At 39.0% G+C, this 22,039-nt stretch overlaps 6 protein-coding genes across 11 annotated transcripts; 4 read left to right on the forward strand and 2 right to left on the reverse strand.

The window, feature by feature from the left end:
* The first annotated feature begins 1,365 nt into the window (after nucleotides 1-1,365).
* LOC124326960 (phosrestin-2-like) lies at nucleotides 1,366-3,842 on the forward strand. The gene is made up of 8 exons (XM_046785674.1): nucleotides 1,366-1,547; nucleotides 1,619-1,679; nucleotides 1,769-1,956; nucleotides 2,329-2,507; nucleotides 2,579-2,804; nucleotides 2,877-2,993; nucleotides 3,063-3,397; nucleotides 3,465-3,842. Exons 1-8 carry the CDS (start codon nucleotides 1,497-1,499, stop codon nucleotides 3,484-3,486), a joined length of 1,179 nt encoding a protein of 392 aa, XP_046641630.1. The 5' UTR covers nucleotides 1,366-1,496; the 3' UTR covers nucleotides 3,487-3,842.
* A 163-nt stretch (nucleotides 3,843-4,005) lies between these two features.
* Nucleotides 4,006-5,037, forward strand: LOC124326961 (glutathione peroxidase 7-like). The gene is made up of 4 exons (XM_046785675.1): nucleotides 4,006-4,272; nucleotides 4,336-4,600; nucleotides 4,677-4,788; nucleotides 4,864-5,037. Exons 1-4 carry the CDS (start codon nucleotides 4,135-4,137, stop codon nucleotides 4,973-4,975), a joined length of 627 nt encoding a protein of 208 aa, XP_046641631.1. The 5' UTR covers nucleotides 4,006-4,134; the 3' UTR covers nucleotides 4,976-5,037.
* LOC124326959 (inactive selenide, water dikinase-like protein) lies at nucleotides 5,022-7,312 on the reverse strand. Of its 2 annotated transcripts, none has more exons than XM_046785672.1 (8): nucleotides 7,170-7,312; nucleotides 6,745-7,057; nucleotides 6,530-6,634; nucleotides 6,315-6,463; nucleotides 6,131-6,243; nucleotides 5,860-6,050; nucleotides 5,590-5,802; nucleotides 5,022-5,531 (listed from the first exon to the last, which is right to left on the reverse strand). In XM_046785672.1, exons 2-8 carry the CDS (start codon nucleotides 7,037-7,039, stop codon nucleotides 5,347-5,349), a joined length of 1,251 nt encoding a protein of 416 aa, XP_046641628.1. In that variant the 5' UTR covers nucleotides 7,040-7,057; nucleotides 7,170-7,312; the 3' UTR covers nucleotides 5,022-5,346. The 2 variants fall into 2 exon arrangements, with proteins under 2 accessions (XP_046641628.1, XP_046641629.1); XM_046785673.1 differs by having other exon boundaries at nucleotides 7,153-7,296.
* A 970-nt stretch (nucleotides 7,313-8,282) lies between these two features.
* LOC124326963 (ADP-ribosylation factor 2) lies at nucleotides 8,283-9,412 on the reverse strand. Its single transcript, XM_046785680.1, has 3 exons — nucleotides 9,148-9,412; nucleotides 8,816-9,078; nucleotides 8,283-8,749 (listed from the first exon to the last, which is right to left on the reverse strand). Exons 1-3 carry the CDS (start codon nucleotides 9,212-9,214, stop codon nucleotides 8,540-8,542), a joined length of 540 nt encoding a protein of 179 aa, XP_046641636.1. The 5' UTR covers nucleotides 9,215-9,412; the 3' UTR covers nucleotides 8,283-8,539.
* A 342-nt stretch (nucleotides 9,413-9,754) lies between these two features.
* Nucleotides 9,755-15,288, forward strand: LOC124326962. 4 transcript variants are annotated; one of them, XM_046785677.1, is made up of 5 exons: nucleotides 9,755-10,629; nucleotides 10,747-10,802; nucleotides 12,447-12,591; nucleotides 12,721-13,655; nucleotides 14,222-15,288. In XM_046785677.1, exons 3-5 carry the CDS (start codon nucleotides 12,447-12,449, stop codon nucleotides 14,780-14,782), a joined length of 1,641 nt encoding a protein of 546 aa, XP_046641633.1. In that variant the 5' UTR covers nucleotides 9,755-10,629; nucleotides 10,747-10,802; the 3' UTR covers nucleotides 14,783-15,288. The 4 variants fall into 4 exon arrangements, with proteins under 4 accessions (XP_046641633.1, XP_046641632.1, XP_046641635.1 ...); XM_046785676.1 differs by having other exon boundaries at nucleotides 9,756-10,802; XM_046785679.1 differs by lacking the exons at nucleotides 9,755-10,629; nucleotides 10,747-10,802 and adding an exon at nucleotides 11,438-11,711.
* A 125-nt stretch (nucleotides 15,289-15,413) lies between these two features.
* LOC124327650 (UDP-sugar transporter UST74c-like) lies at nucleotides 15,414-17,343 on the forward strand. Of its 2 annotated transcripts, none has more exons than XM_046786641.1 (8): nucleotides 15,414-15,674; nucleotides 15,822-15,855; nucleotides 15,923-16,077; nucleotides 16,145-16,216; nucleotides 16,278-16,351; nucleotides 16,420-16,610; nucleotides 16,712-16,941; nucleotides 17,006-17,343. In XM_046786641.1, exons 1-8 carry the CDS (start codon nucleotides 15,517-15,519, stop codon nucleotides 17,121-17,123), a joined length of 1,032 nt encoding a protein of 343 aa, XP_046642597.1. In that variant the 5' UTR covers nucleotides 15,414-15,516; the 3' UTR covers nucleotides 17,124-17,343. The 2 variants fall into 2 exon arrangements, with proteins under 2 accessions (XP_046642597.1, XP_046642598.1); XM_046786642.1 differs by having other exon boundaries at nucleotides 15,543-15,674; nucleotides 15,797-15,855.
* The last annotated feature ends 4,696 nt before the right edge of the window (nucleotides 17,344-22,039 follow it).

Consider the following 22,039-nt stretch of genomic DNA (forward strand, 5'->3'; position numbering starts at 1 on the left):
TTTTTTTTTACAGTTAAGATATAGTTCCGTCCGTTTCCGTAAGATTCACGAAATGGTAAAGCGACGTATGTTGATGATGGCTCATGCTCGTCAGAAAGAAAGAAAAAACGCCATGACAAAAAGCGTACATGTAAGATTGTATCCTTACACTTGATGAAGGTGTTAAAGTGGGGGAGTGATTTTTTTTTTTTTTTTTTGCAATACGTAGCAATCCGCCAAATCACTGCATCCGCCCAACGCACAAGCCACCTATTCACTGGATGCCAATGGGTCCAGCAGTGCCCTGTTGGATTTGTTCCGCTTTCGATTGCCTCACGCGAGTGTCCTTAACAGTCGAGTCAACTTCAACAGCGTAAGAATACTGGAAAGGATCGCTCTTTTTCAAATAGAAATGATTGTCAACTCCCAATAAATGTATAGGTAAATTGGATTTACCTGGTCGAATTCTTCATCCGGATCCGGAGTACATGTAGTTGTTCGTTACGAATTTAGACTTGGATGTGCTGATGTTGGCTGCGTTCAATGCCGACACTACGAGAGGAATGAAAATAATAAACTTTGCTGACTGCATTATGGATGGATGTTATTTCTCGCCTGACTATATGGTGTCAATGTTTGTGAAAGGTGACAAATGAAAACTGTCAATTTCTACTCACCGGAACGGCCAGTTCACTTATTATTTTCATATCCAAGGAGCTTCAAATGACAGGCGGAGGAGCATAAAAAAATATATATTCTTCAAGGACAAGTATTCTCTAGGGGTCTCCCTAGAGGGTGTAGCGAAAGACAGAGCCGAGACGACAGAGCTGGATACTGGATAGGCCTTCCAAGGTCTGAACTTTCCCCCTTGTAGCATGTGGATATATTGATATAATGGGCATCCAACTATTGTTGATATTGGCCAATGATTTTTTAATAAGAAAAAACAGGCAAAAACGAAAAAAAAGTATGTATATGTATTATACACTTGTGCTTGTAGGCTTGTGTCGTATAAGTTGTGCAAGATGAAACCTTACAACTTTGGATCGGTCACAGGTAAGCAATTCAATTATAACAAGGATTCTCGATAAACCTGTTGACCCTTGTGTTCAAGGTGTGCATTGCGTTCACGTGCCCATCGGAAGACCAAACTGCATGGTATCAAATGGTCAACAGACTGCAATGGATAATCCTTTCACTTATAAGGTTGCGTTCTTCTATGCGACGGAATAAGCGTACGCCGAAAAATGTCACATACACAGTGTGCGTGCAGAACACGTGAATCGAATCAGACGGCCAACTTTTGGCTATACACAGTCTAAGAAGCCTCTCGGTTCTAACCTAATTTACAAACGCGTAGTTTGGAGTCTTTTAATATTGCGGCCAATGCCCTAGTCGGCCCCAGTCTTGGATTTGCCTTTTGCCAAGTGGTTGTTGGGATCTCATAGTCTTCTCCTTTCAGGTAAAACTGAATTGGGCGAATTGTAAAGATCAGCTGCTGAAACTTGGATTTCACCATGTCGGTTACTGTCGATTCCGTTTTCACCAAAATGACCCCGAACGGGAAGGTAAATTCATCATGAAAATGACATTTTTAGTGGGCCAGTTTCGTAACCATTTCTTCTCTCTTTTTTAAAAGATATCGCTGTTCATGCCACAGAGGGAATTTGTGGATAATCTATCATGGATTCAACCAATAGGTATACGCAGATTTTTCATTCAGTTTTAATGAATGTGGAAACCGCTTAGCCTAATTATTGGAATATGTATTTGGCATGGGTGACTACAGACGGAGCAATTGTTGTGGATCGCGAATACATCCATCCAGAACGTTCGATAGCTGTTCAGTTGGTGAGCGCGGTACGATATGGACGCCAAGATGACGAAGTTATGGGCTTAAATCTATCGAAAGAAATATGCCTGGCTAACGTAATTGTGAATAAAGTTGCACCGCCCGAGCATCTCACCCAAATGCAGGCAAGGCTCAATTTTTTTAAAAATTTATTTACTATAGCTAGTTAATAATTTCATCACTGGGAAATTTTTCTTGAGAAAAGGAAGGCATTACTAGCGGGTTTATTGGGGACGCACATTTATTACATCCTTTAGAAATTTAAAATTTCGTTCTTATTGGTTGAAAGGTTGTGCTGTTTGGCCCTATTTATTCGCTGATTGTTTATTTGCTGTAATGTGTTGGGCACAAGTGGATACAATTCCGCGAATGCGGAATTGAAGGGAATGGCCCCGCACCTAGCTTTGCTATTGTAATTTGCTGCGAGGTTTTTTAGAATCCCTACAAATTTTCAAGATATTTATTTTAAAACTCACTTTTGTTTTGAAATTTGTCAGCAAAATCTTGTTCGCCTTCACGGCGACGCTTGTTTTCCTTTCCATTTTGATTGGCCGCGAGGCATCGGACCCAGTTTGACGATCCAGCAACCAGAAGCTTTCAAAGGCGAGCCATGCGGAATCCGACATTTCATTGAAGTCTTTTGTCTCTACCGAGGAAGTTTTCAACCTCACAAACGGTTTTGTTTTTTTTTCAATTCAAACTATACTTAAACTTGCATGACTTAGTTCAATGGGATTTTCTTAACAGGAGCTCTATCCACTTTAACGTGGATATGATTCAAAAGTACGGATCGGCTGAGAAATCGGCCATGTGGATCCCGCCAGCCACAACAGTCAGCCGTCCGCTTTTGCTTGCTCTTGGACGTGTAGACATGGAAGTTTGCCTAGAAAAAACATCGGTGGCAGACGGAGAGCCGCTTATAATCAATGTTTCCATTGTGAATCAATCCAACAGGAACATCAGAGGAATGAAGGTACAACGCATTTCCATTGAAGTTATTTGAAGACAAAGTAGTTGCTAATTGAATTGTTTTTACTACGTGCAGATATCGCTGACTCAATTCTATAAGCTCTCATTTTCGGAAGGCAAACGTAAAATGCCAGTGAATTCCACAGAAATTAACACCGGATTTCCTATTGCGCCAGGAGGCACTCTTAATCAGGTGGGTACATTTTGGTCTGAATTTGAAGTTGAAATCAAAATGTATAATCAGCAAATATATTTGGTGCAGACTGTTATGCTTGTTCCTCGTGTTCCGTCGGCCACAGCCGGTTCTAAGCAAGTGGGCCTGGCAGTGCGTCGCTGCATGAGATCGAAAACATTTCAATTAGCTCCAAGTACACTTTTTGCCGAATCCGGTCATTCAGACATTTTCGGCTTCATTATCTCGTATCGAGTTCGGGTCAAGCTGGTAGTTTCTCAGACACCTCTGAATTCCAACGTCATGGCCGAAGTGCCCGTGTTCATCGTTGCTAAAAGGGACAGTGAACACTATTCACACCATGTGCCTGACATCGAGAAATGCACTGACGATACTTCTGGTACCGTCACTTTTCGGAACAGAAGGTGAGCGGCCACTTGTTAGTTCGAGTTTCATCACATTTAATAATGCTCGTCCTATTTTCATTTACAGTGCCGCATTTGCTAAGTCATAAAATGTTCTATCACTGAAAAGTTGCCTTCAAGAAAGAAGGATTAAATCTCATTGAATTTCGGTGGCATATTTTTCTATTCATTTCGTAGATAATTTTGATCAAAGAGTTTAATGCATCATATTTTGATTATTTTCACTATATTCTTCATTATAATATACTTTACCGAATGTAATTAGTTTTTTTTTTACCCTTTTATGAGAAACCTTATAACTATGAAAATATTTACCATTAACGTTTATAGTGTATCGTCGGTTTTATATCCATTAAAAAGTCTTTATATAATTTGTTCTATAATATGTCTGTCTATAAAACAGCAAATTTGAATAGAAATAACAAGAATACATTCCTTAAACATATTTTATCCAGTCAGTTTAGCACACATCAGCTGAAACGTTACGTAATAATAGCAAAAGAAAATACAATTTTTTGAAACAAAATCAAATCGATCCGCCATTGCCAGTTCCTCCTCTAAGTTGCTGCGGAACGTTCTTAAAGAATTCTTTTTCAGCCGGCAGAAGAAGGCAACCCGCGATTTTATATTCCAGCGCTGGAGCCTGGAGGCAATATTCTGACATCGAATTCGAACTAGCGTGCGGCTACGTGACTGTCAGATAGTTGTACACGTCACCTAAAGAGTTGTTCGTTAAAATGTCTTATTGTCACGTGTTAATATTTTTTTTGGCAATTACTGCAATTGCCAAATGTGACGATGAGCCCGATTTTTATACTTTCAACGTTCAAGATATTGAAGGCGATGAAGTGTCATTGGAGGAATACAGAGGAACGGTATCAAAAAATGGTCCAGCTATTGAATAACTTTATAATACTGATTGTAAAACTTTATTTCAGGTGTCTTTAGTAGTCAATGTGGCTAGTTTGTGTGGATACACTGATACTAGTTACAGAGCTTTGAAACGACTACAAGACATTCTAGGATATAACCAAAAGTTCAATGTCCTTGCATTTCCTTGTAATCAGTTTGGAGAACAAGAACCTTATGAGGATGAAGTTATTTATAATTTTGCAAAAACTAATTATGCTGTTGAGTTCCCTATGTTTTCCAAAATTGATGTCATTGGAGAAAATGCCCATCCAGCTTTTAAAAATCTCATAAGTAAATTACTTGATCAGCATCTTTTAAGTTTTTTTTTTTTTTAAATTATTTATCTCTGTTGCTTTCAATTCTGTAGGTCAATCATCAGTTCACCCAGATTGGAATTTTTACAAATATTTGGTTGACCATAATGGAAAAGTACTGAAAGCATGGAGTACCAAAACAACTGTAGAAGAAATTTTTGATAGGTAGGAAACCTTTGACAAGTTTTGCCAACATGCTTCAATTCATTTTATGCTTTTAATGTTTTGACATAATTACAGCTGTAAAGCAGCCCTTGATGCTATTCCTGAAGAAACTGCTGTTCCATCTGAAGAAGAGCCTACCAACTTACCTCAGCAATCAGCTGATAATAATCTTAAAGATGAACTTTAATTAACACAATGAATTGCTTGAAATATGCTGTAAGAAAACACATACAGAAGGTTTGACTTTGATATTGTATTTCCACATTATTTAATGGCACTAGGATGCGCCACTATGCTTGACGGGAAACACGATGAATTAGGAATGAAGCTGATTTGTGGGAATTTAGGATTTAAACTACTAGGAACGAGAGTGTAGTATTTATACTTCATCGATAACAATGCTGAGTTAACAGTTTCTTTGTTTCAATTCATTCGACGTACAAAACTCTTTCCTACCTATCTGGGGCCTACAAACCAGGGGAACCCATTCCCACAGATAAAAATTTGCGTGTTGAAAAAAAAAAATGACGATGATAAGATGATGGGGGGCTTTGAACTCTACCAAAGTTCGCCTTCTTTTTCTTTAGCTGGGACTTCGATTACTCGGGGCTTATCAATGATTCGGGCAGTTCGATTTCCCTTTTCCACGATTCCAATAATCCAGGCTTGATATCCTTCAGTCTTTTCGATGTCTTTGCAATATGCTGCAGCTTGCTCGCGTGGAAGACAGATAAGCATACCACCTATTAAAACAATTTATTTTAAACCTGCTTACGAGCAATGAAAAATAAAAAAATTCACCTGAAGTTTCGGCAGATAGACCTTGAAGAAGCTGGAACATGTTTCCACAAGCCTTGGCAACTGCAGCCATTTTTGCTATCACGGGTAAATTATGTATAACAAAAGAAACTTCGTTCTTTTGATGTGCGGCAAGGTTCTGAGCGTGACCCAACAATCCAAATCCAGTGACATCAGTCGCAGCATGAGCGTTGTATTTGTGCATCAAGCGGGCGGCTATAATTAACAATTTAATGTACATACATTTACATTGAGAATTAAAATAAGGCGTACCTGTCCTATTCAGTCTGGCCATGGAATCAATTGAACGAAGATAAGCTTTGCGTACGTCATCCTCCGATACAACCAGTTTGATTCTATTCCAGCGATCTTGTAGGTCCAACCATTGATGAGCATTGACAGCTACTTGTGTCCCCAAAGGCTTAGTTAAAACAAGAACATCTCCTACAACTGCATTGTCTGGCCTACAATTAAGACATTGCAAAAAAAAACAATAATAATAGTTTTTAAATAGTGCCATAATAATTTTTTTTATAAATCTTACATTATCAGCTCTGATGTTTGACAAACAGAGGATGCTACACCTCCAATAGTGCACCATGGATTCATTACTGTCTGACCACCTGTAACATTAGTACCAGCTTCCAAGGCACAATCCTAAAAAACCAAAAAAGAAAACATTGTGAACTTCAAGTAAAAGTGGAATGTCACAAAAAATATTTATTTACCTTAAAACCACGCATAATAAGAGGCATTACAATATCTCTTTCCTTTTCTGACATCTTTGTTGAAACTCCAACCAACATTAACATATTATCACACTCTGTCACACCCATGGCATACAAATCACTCAAAACATTTGCAGCAGCAATTTTCCCTATTAATCAAATAAATGTATCAGCACATTTGCTATTGATATTACCTACATATTTACATAACCTACCTTGCATATAAGGATCATCAACCAAAGGGTAGAAGAAATCTGTAGTTTGAACAAGTGAAAGGCCTCCATGGCGAAGTGGTGTGACTGAAGCATCCATTCCAACACCTTTAGTTTAAGATTCATTAGCAGAGAAAACAAAATTGATAAATATAAATAATAAAAAAGGAAAAAAACCAAATGTCGACAGGGAGCCGCAAGAAATAAGAAAAAAATACCGATTCTTGTATAAGGAAAATGAAGATATTGACTTTGCTCATGATCTTGGATGTTAGCATCGTCATCCTGAAGCCCTGCAGATAAAAGAAGTTTCCCCAGAACATCCTGGGGTAACTTACACCCTCATCCTTTGAGATCTGCATATCGGGTCAACCTGAATGATGCATCCAGATCATGAGCAACAGGATCGAAGGGTCTTCTCAAAGACAGGCTTGTTGCATTTTCTCCAGTTAGTTCTAGTTGAACTGCTTGAACAGCAGCTAAGGCTTCCTGGGACACGTTCGATTGCTCCATGGTTACGAGCAAGCTAATCTAAAATTGAAAAAGAAAAAATTTCATGTAAAATTCTCTCATGACGTTTGAAAAGGCTAAACTACTGTATGCCTTATACCAACAAAATATAATACCGAAAAACAGGCCGTACCGTGGTCTTTGCACTTTGAAAATTAAACGTTAAACCTTGAAACAGTCCAAACGGCAAGCTATGAAATGGCGTCTAGCAAGGGCGTCTGAACAAGGGACAAGCCGCATCAACTTTCGATGGAAACGGAGAACGAACAAAACGTCCGTAGCGCCACCTTCGACAGAACGAATGCTGTGGCGGCCAATAAATGAACTATTTCGGAAGAATAAATACTCCAATGTTGTAAAGAGATCAAGAGATGAGCCACGATAAGGTAATAATAGAAATGGCAACGGCCACATTTGGTACTACTTTACGCGGAAATTACGAAAAAGGACATACAAATTTTTGTGGTTTCAATATGATTTTCAATTAAACCGTACATGTTTAATAATTTTATTTAAATGCAGTTTTTGATGATTGTAAAAATTATTTGTATTTACGTTGCGTCAGTCGTTTTACACTGACCAACTGACGTTAGAATTACTTTATACCTTTAGTTTCGGGAATGGCACGGTAGCGAGTGGTCTACAATAAAATATAGGGGCAGAATTACATAGATGATTTCAATATAGTTTATTCAGCATTTGTTACATACCTGAAGTTCATCAAAATGCAAATGAAAACAACCTTTAGAAATCTGAGAGAAATAAGCGAGGGACCAAAGGTTGCCTACATGGCTATATGCTTTTTAAAGAATATTCGAACTTCGAAGGCTATATCTGCCACCTGGTGGCAGACAACACAAAAACTGGGAAGTTATCAACTCGCCATTAGTTTTCCTAAGTCTTCGGTCGAACAGCATTTCCGATATTAAAAATAGATTCTATTCAATGGCATCGATTGATCTATGAACCATCCTGTCTAAACTCTGATCAAATGAATCACGGTTAAAATAAACGCTTGTTATTACGAAATTAACTGACGAAAGAAAGGTTCATATAAAGAGCTATACAATTAACCCCATGTATATGCATTAATGTTGCTAACTTGGTATTTAACTTTATCAAAAAATACTGTTATAAACATAAAATTGTTAGTTAATTTTAGAGTTACAAATAACTCATATTTATAGTAATTATTTAATAAGGTAAATTTAGAGATCAGACTACTAGGTTTTGTTAAGGGGCAATCTTTTTAAGGCAAATACTGTAACTAATGTATTCTTCTCAAATTCTTTCTTTTTTTAAATTTGACATCCAAATTAGATACATCAAATATGACAAACAAAATTATGATTTCATAAACAGAGCAAATAAGGAGAAAGGACTGAAAGTGAAGAATAATAGCTCAGGAGGAATGTTTGGTTTTCCTCCACCACCAAATCTGAAATTTGAGGAATTTCCTTAAGCCACCAGCAGGATTTATCAATGGGAACATGCCAAATACTACTATTTAGCTAGTTCATTGGAGAGCCAGTCAAGTCCTTCATACAATCCATGACCTTGTGTGGCACATGTTGCTTGGATATACCATCTCCTCCCTCTTAGTTGATTAAGGCCTAGTTTATCGGTAAGTTCAGCAGCACTCATGGCCTGTGGTAAATCTTGCTTGTTGGCAAATACCAAGACAACAGCCTCTCGCAACTCATCTTCTTGAAGCTGAAAGTTTTGTCAGATAATGAACATGAAAGAAAATGAAAACAATATCCAATAATCAAATATTACCATTTTCTGAAGTTCGTCTTGTGCTTCTGTGATACGTTCTCTATCATTGGAATCTACAACAAAGATGAGTCCTTGGGTGTTTTGAAAGTAGTGTCTCCAAAGAGGACGAATTTTGTCTTGGCCTCCAACATCCCAGACTGTAAAGCAGATGTTTTTGTATTCAACAGTTTCCACATTGAAACCAATTGTAGGGATTGTGGTCACAATTTCTCCCAACTTGAGCTTGTAAAGGATTGTTGTTTTACCAGCAGCATCAAGTCCAACTAGAAAGACATTCAATACATAATTTAAAACTAATTCTTGCAGAAGAATACTTATAATACTTAACTAACCCATCAAAATTCTCATTTGCTTCTTGCCGAAAAGCCGAGTGAACAGACTTGAAATGGTAAGACCCATGGTGATAATAGAGAGATTTTGGAATTCAGCGGAACTCCCCCACCAACAAGGCAATCAGAAAACTATCCTAATAGTGGACACGAAGGAAGGTAGGAAAAAAAATACTTAAATTGAATAGAAAATGAAATACTGGTGTTTCAATTATCTCTCTGTGACGAGTACAACCCAACACACGTCAGCATTAAATACAAAGTCCCTGAAAACAACTGACGAACGAAAAGCGTCGATCTCTTCTGCAAGCCGCCAAGTCCAAACAGAGTGAATCATTCGTCCAGCGTCTTCTTCAATTTTATTCTTCAGAAATCTTGATTGTTTCTGATACTGAAAAGTTTTAGCAAGAATATATATTTAATCATATAAAACAATGGGGACATAAGATTTAATAATACTACACGAGATTCATATTAATCATAATTTTACTTTTGAAAATAATACAAGTCGCTAGATGGTGCATTTGTTGTGTATAACATGTGAAATGCTGAAGACTTAAAAGTAAGAAAACTCAAAATAGTCATAGATGATAATCTTGAGTTTATTAAAGGAGACCGAAAAATATTGTTCGTTAGTTCTTTTTGTTCGAAAATAATAATATTACATTCTTAGTTTATCTTTTATTGCAGACACGACCTTGTGTCCTTGTAAAGCGGTACTACCGGGTACTACCAGGCATTTTTTAATTCTAGTGAATTAGTGTGTAGTTGCAGCCCAATAGGAATGCGTAATGGATATATAAATATTTCTTTACGCAGTTGGGGTTCCAGGACACAGTTCAAGAATGGGTGATTCCCAGCGATCGTGACTCCAATTAGCGACGTAACAAGTATTTTATTTCAATTTAAATAATTCAGAGTTATTTACTGAAAGTAAACTAAATTCTGCTGATCTTATTTTCATCAAATTTTTACCACTCTAATGTAAAAAGCTTTTTTTTTAATAGACCCTCTTGTATCAAAGACGAAAAAGCTATTATGCAGCAAACAATAGCAGGTACACTTATTAAATATATAAATTAAACCAAAAAAATCTTTAGTAGAATGTGGAGGCGTCCAAGCCCTTGAGGGAAGAGCAACGAACCGCGTCACACCTTCACATGGCTAGTGTATGGTCTTTTCTTTCTTAAATGCGTGTCTCCTGCTGGATGGGAAAAGAGCTCTAAAATATGTGAATTTTCCAACTGTACCCCGAGGGCCCTCCGCCAGAGGGCAAAGTTTCACTTCTTTTCCTTTCTCTTCCTCAGTGTTTTCTCGTCCACTGGAGACTGAACTACCGGGGACAAGTCTGTAACACACAGTGCAGTGCACAGCTTTCATTCCTTCCATAGACAACTCTGACAAAGCCAGTGTATATTTTGTATTGCTCTTGTTCTGATTTCAAAACTACTTTGGGCTGATTTGATTCATGTTTTTGGCTACATGGTACGGGTTTATATTTTTTGATCGTTTCTCATTGATCGTGCAATACTCGGAAGATCTCACATGATTCCTAAATGGTGCTGAAGACATGGAATTATTGACCTAATTACTGGTTTACAGAAATTCATCTTGCAACTAACGTCCGTGTTCTCTTAGCCTGCAGAATTGATTAGAAGGTAAATCAAATTTCGTGTATCGCTTCTATTTATCACAGAGATGTTCCAACTGTAGTCTAAAATGTTATTTAATGGTCTTAAACTGTACAAACTTTTTTCATGCATCGATTTTTCGACTCGAACCACAGTAAACAGTAGTACTACTCATAGTTGCGCTTCATCGCCAACTAACTCTTGTTAGTGAACCGTTAGTGTAATCTTCCTCGAAGATTACAGGCACTTTAAAGCAAATTTCTTATAACAGCAAAAACTAATTCGCCAATATTTGGTAATAACTCTAATTAGCTCCAGCTGGGAGTGAAAGTTGTTATCTGTCAGTGACAAATCATTGTTTCCCCCAATTTTTTCCCCTTCTCATCGTCGTGAACGTTTACCTAAGCAACACAACGAGTCGACCATGAATTTAAAGTGAGACTTTCTTCTCGTCAAATGCATCGAACCATTCTCATGAGAATGGACAAACAAACTGCTGGTGGCTGGCCTCGGAAAAAAAGAAAAGCAGTCGACGTCGCCCTTTTTCACAATTTCACTTCGAAATCGATATAAATCGACCCTATCGATTAATCGCAACCTTTTGGGGGGTTATTTTCAAATGGATTTCACCGGGAAAAAACTAACATTTGTTGTTTAGACAGCCGGCTGCTTTTGGGTCAAACTGAAGCAGAGACTGGTTCCAATTTGGCGCTATCACAGTTTACTTGGCTGAGCTAAATGGTTCGAAATTATAGTCGTTGCCCCAGTTGTCGGTGAAGGAAAAAAGAAAAGGTACTCTAACCCGGTGTAACCCATCACCGTTAAAACTTCCGAAGAACCACCCATGGTCGCATTCGCTGTGTTGTGATTTTGAAAATTTGGGAGCAAACAGGGTCCACTTTTCTCTTTTGGCTGATAACTACCCAAAGTGAAAATGTCAGTTATTTATTCGTTTTACTTTCTCCCTCCTTCTTTTGGTCAAACGAAACTGTGCGACGTGTTTATCCTGATATAATAAAACAGAAAGAGAATAAATTTAGAGAAACCAGTATTCCATTGTTTAATAAGGGAAAATCGAGTTTGAAACGGATTGCTTCTTATTATATAGTTTCAAAATCTCGGATAGCTCGCACGCCGAGACTGCAACGTTCAGAAAGTGGAAAATACTCTTAAACAACGGAGTAAGAGTATATCGCTAGCTTCTTTCTTTTGTTGTGTTTTCTACAAAATAAAGTACATGCCGTAAGTACAGCCCATCGTTATTGGAAGATTCCAAAATCCGTTCGTTGTTAAGACCAATGAACTACAGGGACCAGAAACAAACTGTTCTATGTTCTAACAAACCGCACAGTTTTTAGACGCCGTTTGCTATTTTTGGTTCTTTCAAAACCACATTAAACAAGATTAGGATTGAACAACAGTGAGCGTGGTCTTCGAATGAAATTGGATAGTAAACATTGGTAATATTTCGTTCTTTTAAATAGGACGTCAAGAATTACCATCGATTTTGTTCAGCGTTTGTTCTTGGAACAATTAGATACAGTTCTTTTGAAAATAGAGACGCATTCTTTTTTCCCTTAAATTGATTACTAGGTAGTGCGTACTGTATTATTTGCATAATGAGTCGATTGTTTTGTATCTACTACATGTGTTTGTTTTTTAACTGAACAGATGTTTCTCTGCCGATTCATCCGCCCTGCAGGCCGGATTGTCCGAGTGACCCGGGGTCTGTTGATACTTTTATCAGCTGTCGCCATCTTTGGTACCATTGCTTTCATTCATCGAATGGAAACAACTTCCAAATTCAATAATGACGGTATAATAACTAAAAATATCATTTTTCATCTGACATCAATAGAAAAGAAGCCATGTTCTTTTTTTTCGAATCAATGTTTTCCTTACTATCCAAAAGTTATATGTATAAATCTTGATCTCAATGTTTTAGGGCACTCAGCTCCAAATGTAGTGCAACAATTGTTCACGCCAGCTTGCCAAAACTGCAGTCAGCACCGAACCGCGTCTGCCGAGAGTGTTACAGTGATTTTGGACAACAAAATTCACGCCGACCATACAGCGAAATCTCCTGCGAAATCATCAGATAAAATGGAAAGGCCAATCAACGACGAAGCCATTGCGGCGGCGGCGGCGGCTGCCGCTGAAATCATTTCGCCCGACGAGGCATTACCGGAAGAGATGATGCCCGATCAGGAATCTCCTGCCTTTCAACCACCTGTGATCAAGACGGAACCTCAGCAACCGCCCTCGCCCATTCCCGAAAGTTTCCCCCAACAGCAAGAGCACGCCCAACAACAAGAATCGCTAAAGATTGACGAGCAGCACCAGAAATCGCTCATCTCTCCGTCGTTTGCCGTCAGCGACAACGCCTCGCCAGCAGTGCACTCTGAGGCTTCCAACGCTCACGCTGACAACATGTCTCGCACGCTGCTCCATTTGGAGACGAAGAAGGTGGCCAGCAGCGTGTCGGTGCATTCCAATGCGCGGACGGCCAAGATTCAAAGCGTCGGCGCCGTGAAAGGAGCGGTGCGAATGAACTCTGTGACACAGGAGCATCCGCAGCCCCAGCCCAAGGTTGGCAGCGAAGAAGAAAACCTTCCGGTGCTGACTCGCAGCTTGTATCAAGCCGGCCATTATCTCCCTCCCAAGGACGTCTGCCCAGAGCAGGGCGAAGGCATGAAACTGATGATCTTGGTTACAACCGCTCCCGGCCATGCCGCCCAGCGTGAGGCCGTCCGCTCTACCTGGGGACACGTCGCCTTCCGTCGTGACGTGGGCATGGCTTTCATGGTAGGCACTTCCAAGAACCACTCGGAGAATTCGCTGATTGAGCAAGAGAATTTCATCTACGGTGACATCATCCAGGTAAGCAGCTTGCGCAACTGCTCAGAAAAACTATCATATCAATTTGACTAGTTGGGAAATTTCACGCTGCGTGATGCAATTAAGTGCCAAAAACCGAACGCACATTTGGCATTCGACGTGGTGAAATAAGACATTTCACAGAATGGAAATGGAATCGCCAATGTGTCAACTCTCCTTTCGTCCAGAAGGATGTTATCGCAATCGTTGCCCGGATTGGATTATAGTCTGGCGTCGACGGTAATCAGAATTCCTGGACATTCGAACAATGGGCGTCCTTAATGTCACGGGATCTATCAGACTCAGACTTGATCCATTAAAGCGAAAGAAGCTTTTTGCTGTAACCGAATCAGACCCGCTAAAAAACTACAGCGTGTTCTAAATACGCTGCCATGAATGAAAGAATGCCGATGACTCTCTGGCGTCCTTGCCAGCGGACACGATTCTCTACAATCTAAATAAAAGCTTCCACTGTATCCTAATATCCTTGGTCTTTTCAACACACAAAACAGGAATAATAGTCAACAATTTTTCATTGTTTGTTTTGTTGTTGTTATTTTTTCCCCCAGGGTCATTTCATCGATACGTACAACAATTTGACGCTCAAGACGATTTCCATGCTGGAATGGAGTTGGGAACATTGCAGCCGGGCCCGGTTCTTACTCAAGACGGACGATGACATGTACATTCACATGCCTGTGCTCCTGTCCATCCTGGACGGAGCTGCCAGCCGACGACGAACAATCATGGGCAAGGTGGCCAAAAAATGGAAGCCCATCCGCAACGTCACTTCCAAGTATTACATTTCGCCGACTCAGTTCAAGGCGGCCATGTACCCCGACTTCAACACGGGCCCGGCTTACATTCTGACCAACGACATTGTCGAGCCACTCTACCAAGCTTCGCTGAACGAAACTTTCTTCAAGTTGGAGGACGTTTTCGTCACGGGGATGGTGGCCAGCCCGCTTAAGATCCAGCACATCAATTACCCGCAGTTTTTTAACCGCCGACTCAAGCTGGATACTTGTGCCGTCGCCAAACTCGCCAGTGTTCACATGGTCAAAACTCACGAAATGTTTGATCTTTGGAAACGATTATCGGACGGACTTACCCGCTGCTCTCCGAAATAAGCAGCTCTGATTATAATCCTCACCTATACTCCACAGAACTTAAATGAATTGGACTTCATGTGTCGCTTTACTGGAACGTAAAGTTTTTTTAAAAATTCATCCGTCACTCATGACAGTATTTGTAATAATAACCTTTGATGATTGCACACAAATCAACGCTCAATGATGGTCGAGTTTGCTGCTGCTGCTGCTGTATTTCTGCATAATGTCACGTGCATCTGAAATCTGATTGGATGATGATATGGTTGCTATAATTGTGCTTTCCAAATTCGTTTAAAAATCGAAATGTTGGCCCAGTTAAAGTCATAATGAGATGCTGGTTTGTTAGCCAAAATGTATATTTAAAATGTAGGGCCACCTCGCATGCAGTATTTGGTTTTCATAATCTTTGATGCAAAATTTTAATGCTCCCCTCGAACCTCTATTTTTTGAGTGAGAATCTCGTGTATTATCATTTATTCTTGCCTTTTTTAAAAATAATAAACCAAGATATTCAGTGGGTTGAATTGGGGTTGTGTCACTTATGTAAGCCCTTGAGGCGAAATTTTCTTATTGGCGGTCAAACTGAAACCCCACGGGGGATAAGAAAGAAAGCAGTCGACCGAAACATTTTACCACCACATCCACACACGACCGTCGCCCGATCTTCCAGACGACGGGAAAAAGAAAAAATTACCGTTTAGTATGTGCCGACTTGTTGCCGTCTCCAAGACTAGCAGCCGTCGTTTCCGTCAATGGAGTCGACTGCTGAGACAAACAAGTTGAACGATCGATCAAATGGAATGAATACTCAACAACCGACTAGATATCTTAGGATATCTTCGGCCCTGTTTTATGCAGCGGCTTCTTTTCTCATCACTGTGGTGAACAAAATAGTGTTGACCAGTTACAAGTAAGTCTAGTTATTTAAGCCAACTTTTGACACTCAGATATTCAACTTTAAAAAGAAACATGTATGAGACGACCGATTTGGAAGTCTTGATGATGTTTGACTTTTAAACATTCACACTACAGGTGATGATTTATATTTCTGTCACAGATTTCCTTCATTTCAAGTTCTCGGGCTTGGACAGGTTAAATAAATAATTCAATTGTTTAAATTTTAACCAAGTCTCATCGAAGATAAATTTCACATTCCAGATGGTTTCAACAGTGGTGGTCTTGTCCGTGTCTAAAAAATTAGGATATGTTTCATTTCCTTCATTACAAAAAGATACATTCAGAAGAATATGGCCGCTACCACTTATTTTTGCTGGAAACATGATGACGGGACTTGGTGGTACTCAGCAGCTAAGGTGATCTATTTAAAGCAAAGAACTATTTGTCTGCAGTTATTCATCATGCTAATTATAACTTATTCAGTTTGCCAATGTTGACAGTACTCAGGAGATTTTCAATTCTTATGACTATGGTAGCTGAATACTACATTCTAGGGTAATTTTTGTTAATTATGATTGTTTTTTGGATTTTATTTAAATCTTTCTTAACTTCTTAGACTCACTGCTTCTTGCTCAGTACAATTTTCAGTTTATATGATGATATTTGGTGCATTAGTTGCTGCTAGTGAAGGTATTATCCGCTTCACTTGTTTTATTTTAAAAGTTGTACCATAACTAATTGATTTCATTCTCATCTAGATTTGGCATTTAATTTGCAAGGCTATACATATATTTCATTAAATAATATCCTGACAGCTTCAAATGGAGTGTTTTTGAAGAAGAAACTTGATGCCAAAGACTTGGGCAAAAATGGCTTACTTTTCTACAACTCCCTTTTCATGATTCCTCTTGCACTAATTATTGCTGGAGTGTCTGGAGACTTGCACAAGGTAGAATATCAATAACTGGATTCTTTTCTGATGAAATATTTGGTTTCCATTGAAAAATTATAATATGTAATGCTTTTACGTGTTTAAATTACGTTATTTAGGCATGGGAGTACCAGCAGTGGGGTGACATTGGATTCCTGTCACAATTTATGGGATCCTGTTTTATGGGTTTCGTTCTTTCTTACAGCACTTTGCTGTGTACTCAATACAACTCTCCCTTGACAACGACAATAGTAGGCTGTTTGAAAAACATAGCCGTCACTTACTTAGGGATTTTTATTGGTGGTGACTATATTTTCTCCGTCACCAACTTTATAGGACTCAATATCAGGTACTTTAATGTTCCCATAGACGTTAACTTTAAAAATCTATAATTTCATTTGTATTTGTTGCAGTGTGGCAGGAAGCCTTGTTTACACTTGGGTTACATTCCGAGAGAAAGAAACCAGGAAATCCGGAAATGATGTTGATGAAAAACCATTACTGACAAAAGAAAAAGAATCGCCTGCTTAATTTGTATTTTTTTTTTTTTTTTACTTATCGCTGAACAAGTGCGTAATAATTGAGATCTCGATTCGAGATTTAAAAAATTCTTCCTTATCGCTGGGATGCATTGACTTAAAAGTATCAAATATTTCCGCGTTATTTAAACGAGCCTTACTTCTTGACGAAATTGCAAACCGTATTTGTTACCATTTTTTACATTTGATTATTACAATTGTCTTAAAGCATCCAACTGACGTTTGTCATCGTTATTTTGAATGTATTATCCTTTTTATCAAATTGAACCAATTTGTAGCGTGGCTGCTGCTGCTCAAAGAAAGGTCTATAATAGAAAATTTGAATGAATAACATTTGTATCTTCTTACTGCTGTTATGACTGGCACTGAAGAAATGCTGATTACGTAACAGAAGGTAATTTATGCACGGGATCCAATGTTTCTTTGTCTTTCAGATAATTATCAATACAGTGTGTGATGAATGAACCCACATCATTAGATTATTTGATTTCCCTGTTATTCTGAAGCATTTATTGAATGACGATTGACTAGAGTTCACGGACTGGAAATATTCCCATCCCGTCTTGAAATTAAAAGTGCAATCAAGATCTTTAGCTAGAAGTCGATTAATAATTTATAACTCCTTTCCTTGTTTTTAAATCCTCTCTCTTCGTCGCGCTTCTTTACGGCCAGCTAAAAATATTTTAATGAAAATGAGTTCGCGTCGTGTGCATCGTTCCCAAAGCCCCCGCAATAAAAAATTCACTTCGACCTCATTTGAACCGGTTAACCGGACGACCGATCACCTCATTAGCCAACGAAAGTTGGGTCATGGTGGAAAACGAAACAAAAGTGGTCCATGCAACATGCGTCAGTGTGCTGCGCCGGAATTTTTGCGCAACATTTAATTTGTGATGTTATTAACAGTACGTCACTGTACCATCAACCTACGTACACTTATTAATCATCTAACTTATTAATCATCTCTTCTATTCTAAGGGCCTACAAAGAGGATTCTTTTTATTTTTCGTAAAACCATTACGTGGAGTAAAAATGCCAGCCAAACATAAATTGTTTCATTCTTCCATGATTTGCCTATTAATAAATTTGTTTTCCAGCTCAAAATAGCAAACTGATGTTGTCTAAATTTCTCTTTCGGAAAATGTCTGCTTGAATGGCTGTTATTATTAGTTTTAACTCGATAAAAACTCGGCACATTCAACGCGGGCTGGCCAAGTAGATGTAAATGATTACCTCAGGCGTAGTTAGTTCAGGGTTGGTTGTTGGGTCAACGGAGATTGGAATCAACAGTCATTCAGTGATGCCATAACAACGAGCAATTGCAAATTGCACTACGCAGCAGCGGTTGTCTTGACAACCCATTGTATATTTTGACATGCATCTGAGCAAAAGAAATAAAAGGTTGAGGCATAATTACCAGCTAATAAAGATTTTCTCATTTCAAATTTGTAATTGTTTTTTTTTTTCCTAAGATAATTTCGTGATTTGTTTTTAATGATTTGTCTATCATTCAGCACGAACAAATGAATTTAATTTAAAAATTTTTATAAACAAAAGTTGCCTCTTTTACTCTTTTAGACGATAAATAAATTTGAAAAAAAAAAAAAAAAAAAAAACTTTGACAGACCACATTTCTCACCAAAATGTTAATCGTCGACTATTTAGGCTATATTGAACGAGTAAAAAACTAATCAATGGTTGACGCATTTGATGTTTTTCAGGCTTATTTTTTCAAAGGGCCAAGTCTAATAATAAGCCGAGTTCCGTTTAATATGGTTATTTACGGTTATTTACAACACGCAATATCTCCGTTTGATATCCAAAACGGAAGGAAAAATCTGCATCGCCCAACATTGGATTCCCTGGTGATGGGTAGGTGAATCATTTATTCAATAGATATATTACGAGGGGGGGTCGGGCACGCGGGACAAATGGTGCTGAGAATCCGCCACATCACGCGTATATAAATATATCTCGGGGTAAAAAAAAAAGGAAATTGAAGATGAGATTGTCCGCGGTGCATGTACTGGGAACAGCGGGAAGGATGGAGGACGCGGAGAGAGGAAGATGGGAGGGGGTGGGGGAAGACAGCAGGAGACGTCGCGCAGGGTTCCGTTCCCATTTATCCTTTTCCTTTGCCCGGTAGATATATGAGATGTGTCACGACGGTAAAGAGCAGCTATCCGTCTTTCGCTTGTGTTCTGCTGACCGTAAATGCTGTCTTTTTCATCGCTTCTTCTTCACTTTCATTTCTTGCTCACATGATTTGTGGGTTAGTAATGATAGCTAGCCCGCTAGCCCGCCAGCACGACGAGAAAGATCAGAGATGGTCTAGTACAGAAGAACGAGGGTCTGGGCGAACCGAACTCAAATAGGCCAAGCGCTCGCTGAAACGTCTCCAATCTCTTATTACCCTTTGAGCGCTCAGCATTCAGCAACAGTTGTCTCCAACGATCTTTGGTAGTATAAAGTACAAATCTCAGCAGAGCAGAGCAGAGCAGAGCAAGAGCTATATACAACCCCCTTTGTTAGATAGATCTTCCCTAAGATTAATAGTCTCGCCTCTAACGGCGGCATTCTTCGGTTATCATCGGATTACGCCAACGGAGGAAATTCTATGAAACTCTAGGGAAATTATATAGTGCTGGCAAGCTGGCTCCGTCTCAGCACTCCGTCGTCGTAATAAGATAGAAACAGGGAGGGCCGAAAGAAAACTCAAAAAGTGTCGTTTCTCAATTCTGATTATTATAACAATGGGTCGGATGCACACCGTTTCAATCTAAAGCTTATAATGCCGAAAACTTGCCAATTAAAATCAATTTTTTTCCCCCCCAATCTATGAACTGCAAAATGTTTTTTTCTAAAAGTCTAATATTGATCAAATTCGATAATACCGTAATCTTTTTTTTTTTAATATCTGAAACTGTTTTGCTCTAACGACTAACATATAGTATCGGAATAAATCTACGATCGAGTGACCACGGGTTGTACCCCAAATGAGTGCAAAACATTGAGAGTGATCGGATGGTTGTACAGCACGACGCGGGAATAAACGATTGTTGGCCGGGTGAAAATGACAACGGTGGCAATAAATATCATAGCATCTTTAATAAGCACACTTTGACTTCTTTTTGTTCCCCCTTCTCCTGTGACAAGGAAGAATGATGCCTCGTCATAGCCTACATTTGCCTTTGATATCCTGATGATTAGGGTTATTCTTTGTGATGTTTGGCCATCTTTTTTGCGGAATGTGACGTGATTCGTTTTATCTCAAATAAAGAAGACAACCTGGTTATTGCACATACAGTAAATGATAATAACAATACAAGAAAGTGGTCTATAATCAAATATACATATAGAACCTATTTTCTTTCTGAATTAAAGAAATCGTCATCGCCATTAAAAATTGAGGATAGCGCGGAACTGAACTCTCTACAAAGATACGCAAGAAGACCAACGTTAGTCTTTTTTCTCAGTCATAAGAATTGAATTTTCACGGGGTAGACCGAGATAGATATTGCTTGTTGGCTATATATCCGACCTACATGTCCGTCCCCGCTCCACATGTATAGTGTAGAGCACTCTAACAGCTTCCCTCTATATATAGCCTATATATCGGTATATATATATATATCCCTTTCATATTCTTCGACACACACACACACATCTCTTCGAAATCCCTATCTCATATATCAGCCAGAGAAGTCTCGAAGAGTACGTCATCCCCCCCGGTCGGGTCGCACCACCGTATAAAACGACATGGGCATATCAGGATATGGCCTGGCCGGAATATAGAGCCGCTATTGACTTAACGCTTGACACCGACCAGGTTTATCCTGGAGGAGATCAAGTTGACCCCGGAAAGCTCCCCGACAATAATCCCCCCCGCACGCGCATTTCATTATTACAGACTACTGTGTCCGGCCGACCGACTGAGCCTATAGCGCAACAACCATTCATCATCCACAACCCACCGCAGGCAGGAAATTACGTGGATTTTCAATTTACCGGGAAATTGATTTCTATGAGTAAAGTCTAATGAAAGTTGCACATCATTCATAACATTTGAGCAAAGAAATTCCCATATAGTATATTCTCCTATTCTCAGTGTTCAGTTGAAATTCAAACAACACAAAACATCAAGAACAACATTTGAAGATTTTGAACTCCCATGGCAGTTGTGTTACTTTTAATAAAACATTTCTTGGCGTGAAAAATGGTAAGACAATGATAAGTATAGCTCTTTGATAAAAAAATAGAAAAATAAAAGTCGCTCCGGGCTGAAAGTAACTTTCACTCAAAGAACCGTCTAGCTTCTTGTTGTCCTCCCTTTTATTGTTTTTTTCTTTTTTTTTCTTTTTTTGTTCTGGGCCTCGGCTTAAGTTGCCTCATTTCCATATTCGTTGACGCTCACTCCGTCCCGGGAGTAGGATCGCGGTCTTGCGTCTCCTTCACTTCCTTTTCGTCTGTTCTTTTGTTTCTTTTGTGGGTGGGAAATGGGGGGGGGGGGGAGGGAGAGGAAACGTCGCAGAATTGTCGCTGGAGGAGAATCCCGGCTTTCATCTTTTGGCTGATACAAAAGGCCACGCGACCACAACAGGATAGTCAAAGAATAGACAACGACAACATTTTCTTCTTCTTCTTTTTTTTCTTTTTTTTTTCTCTTTTAAAAAATGGACACTTTTCTGGTTTACACTTTTCAGAAAATCTTTCACTTTTTAAACACTAGGCGCTTCTTTTAACAGTTGACTCTGCAGTTCACAGTGGAATAAAGAAATCAACATTGCTGGGTTGGAATATTTTCTATTTATTCTTCTCATCAGTATTAGCGCAACCCACACACACATAAGTAGGTCCTAACGATTAATGACGCTTATTCTACCGAGACTCCGAGAGGGAAAATAAAGG

The sequence above is a fragment of the Daphnia pulicaria genome, chromosome 2, assembly GCF_021234035.1.
Source record: "Daphnia pulicaria isolate SC F1-1A chromosome 2, SC_F0-13Bv2, whole genome shotgun sequence".
NCBI classification, from domain to species: Eukaryota; Metazoa; Arthropoda; class Branchiopoda; order Diplostraca; family Daphniidae; genus Daphnia; species Daphnia pulicaria.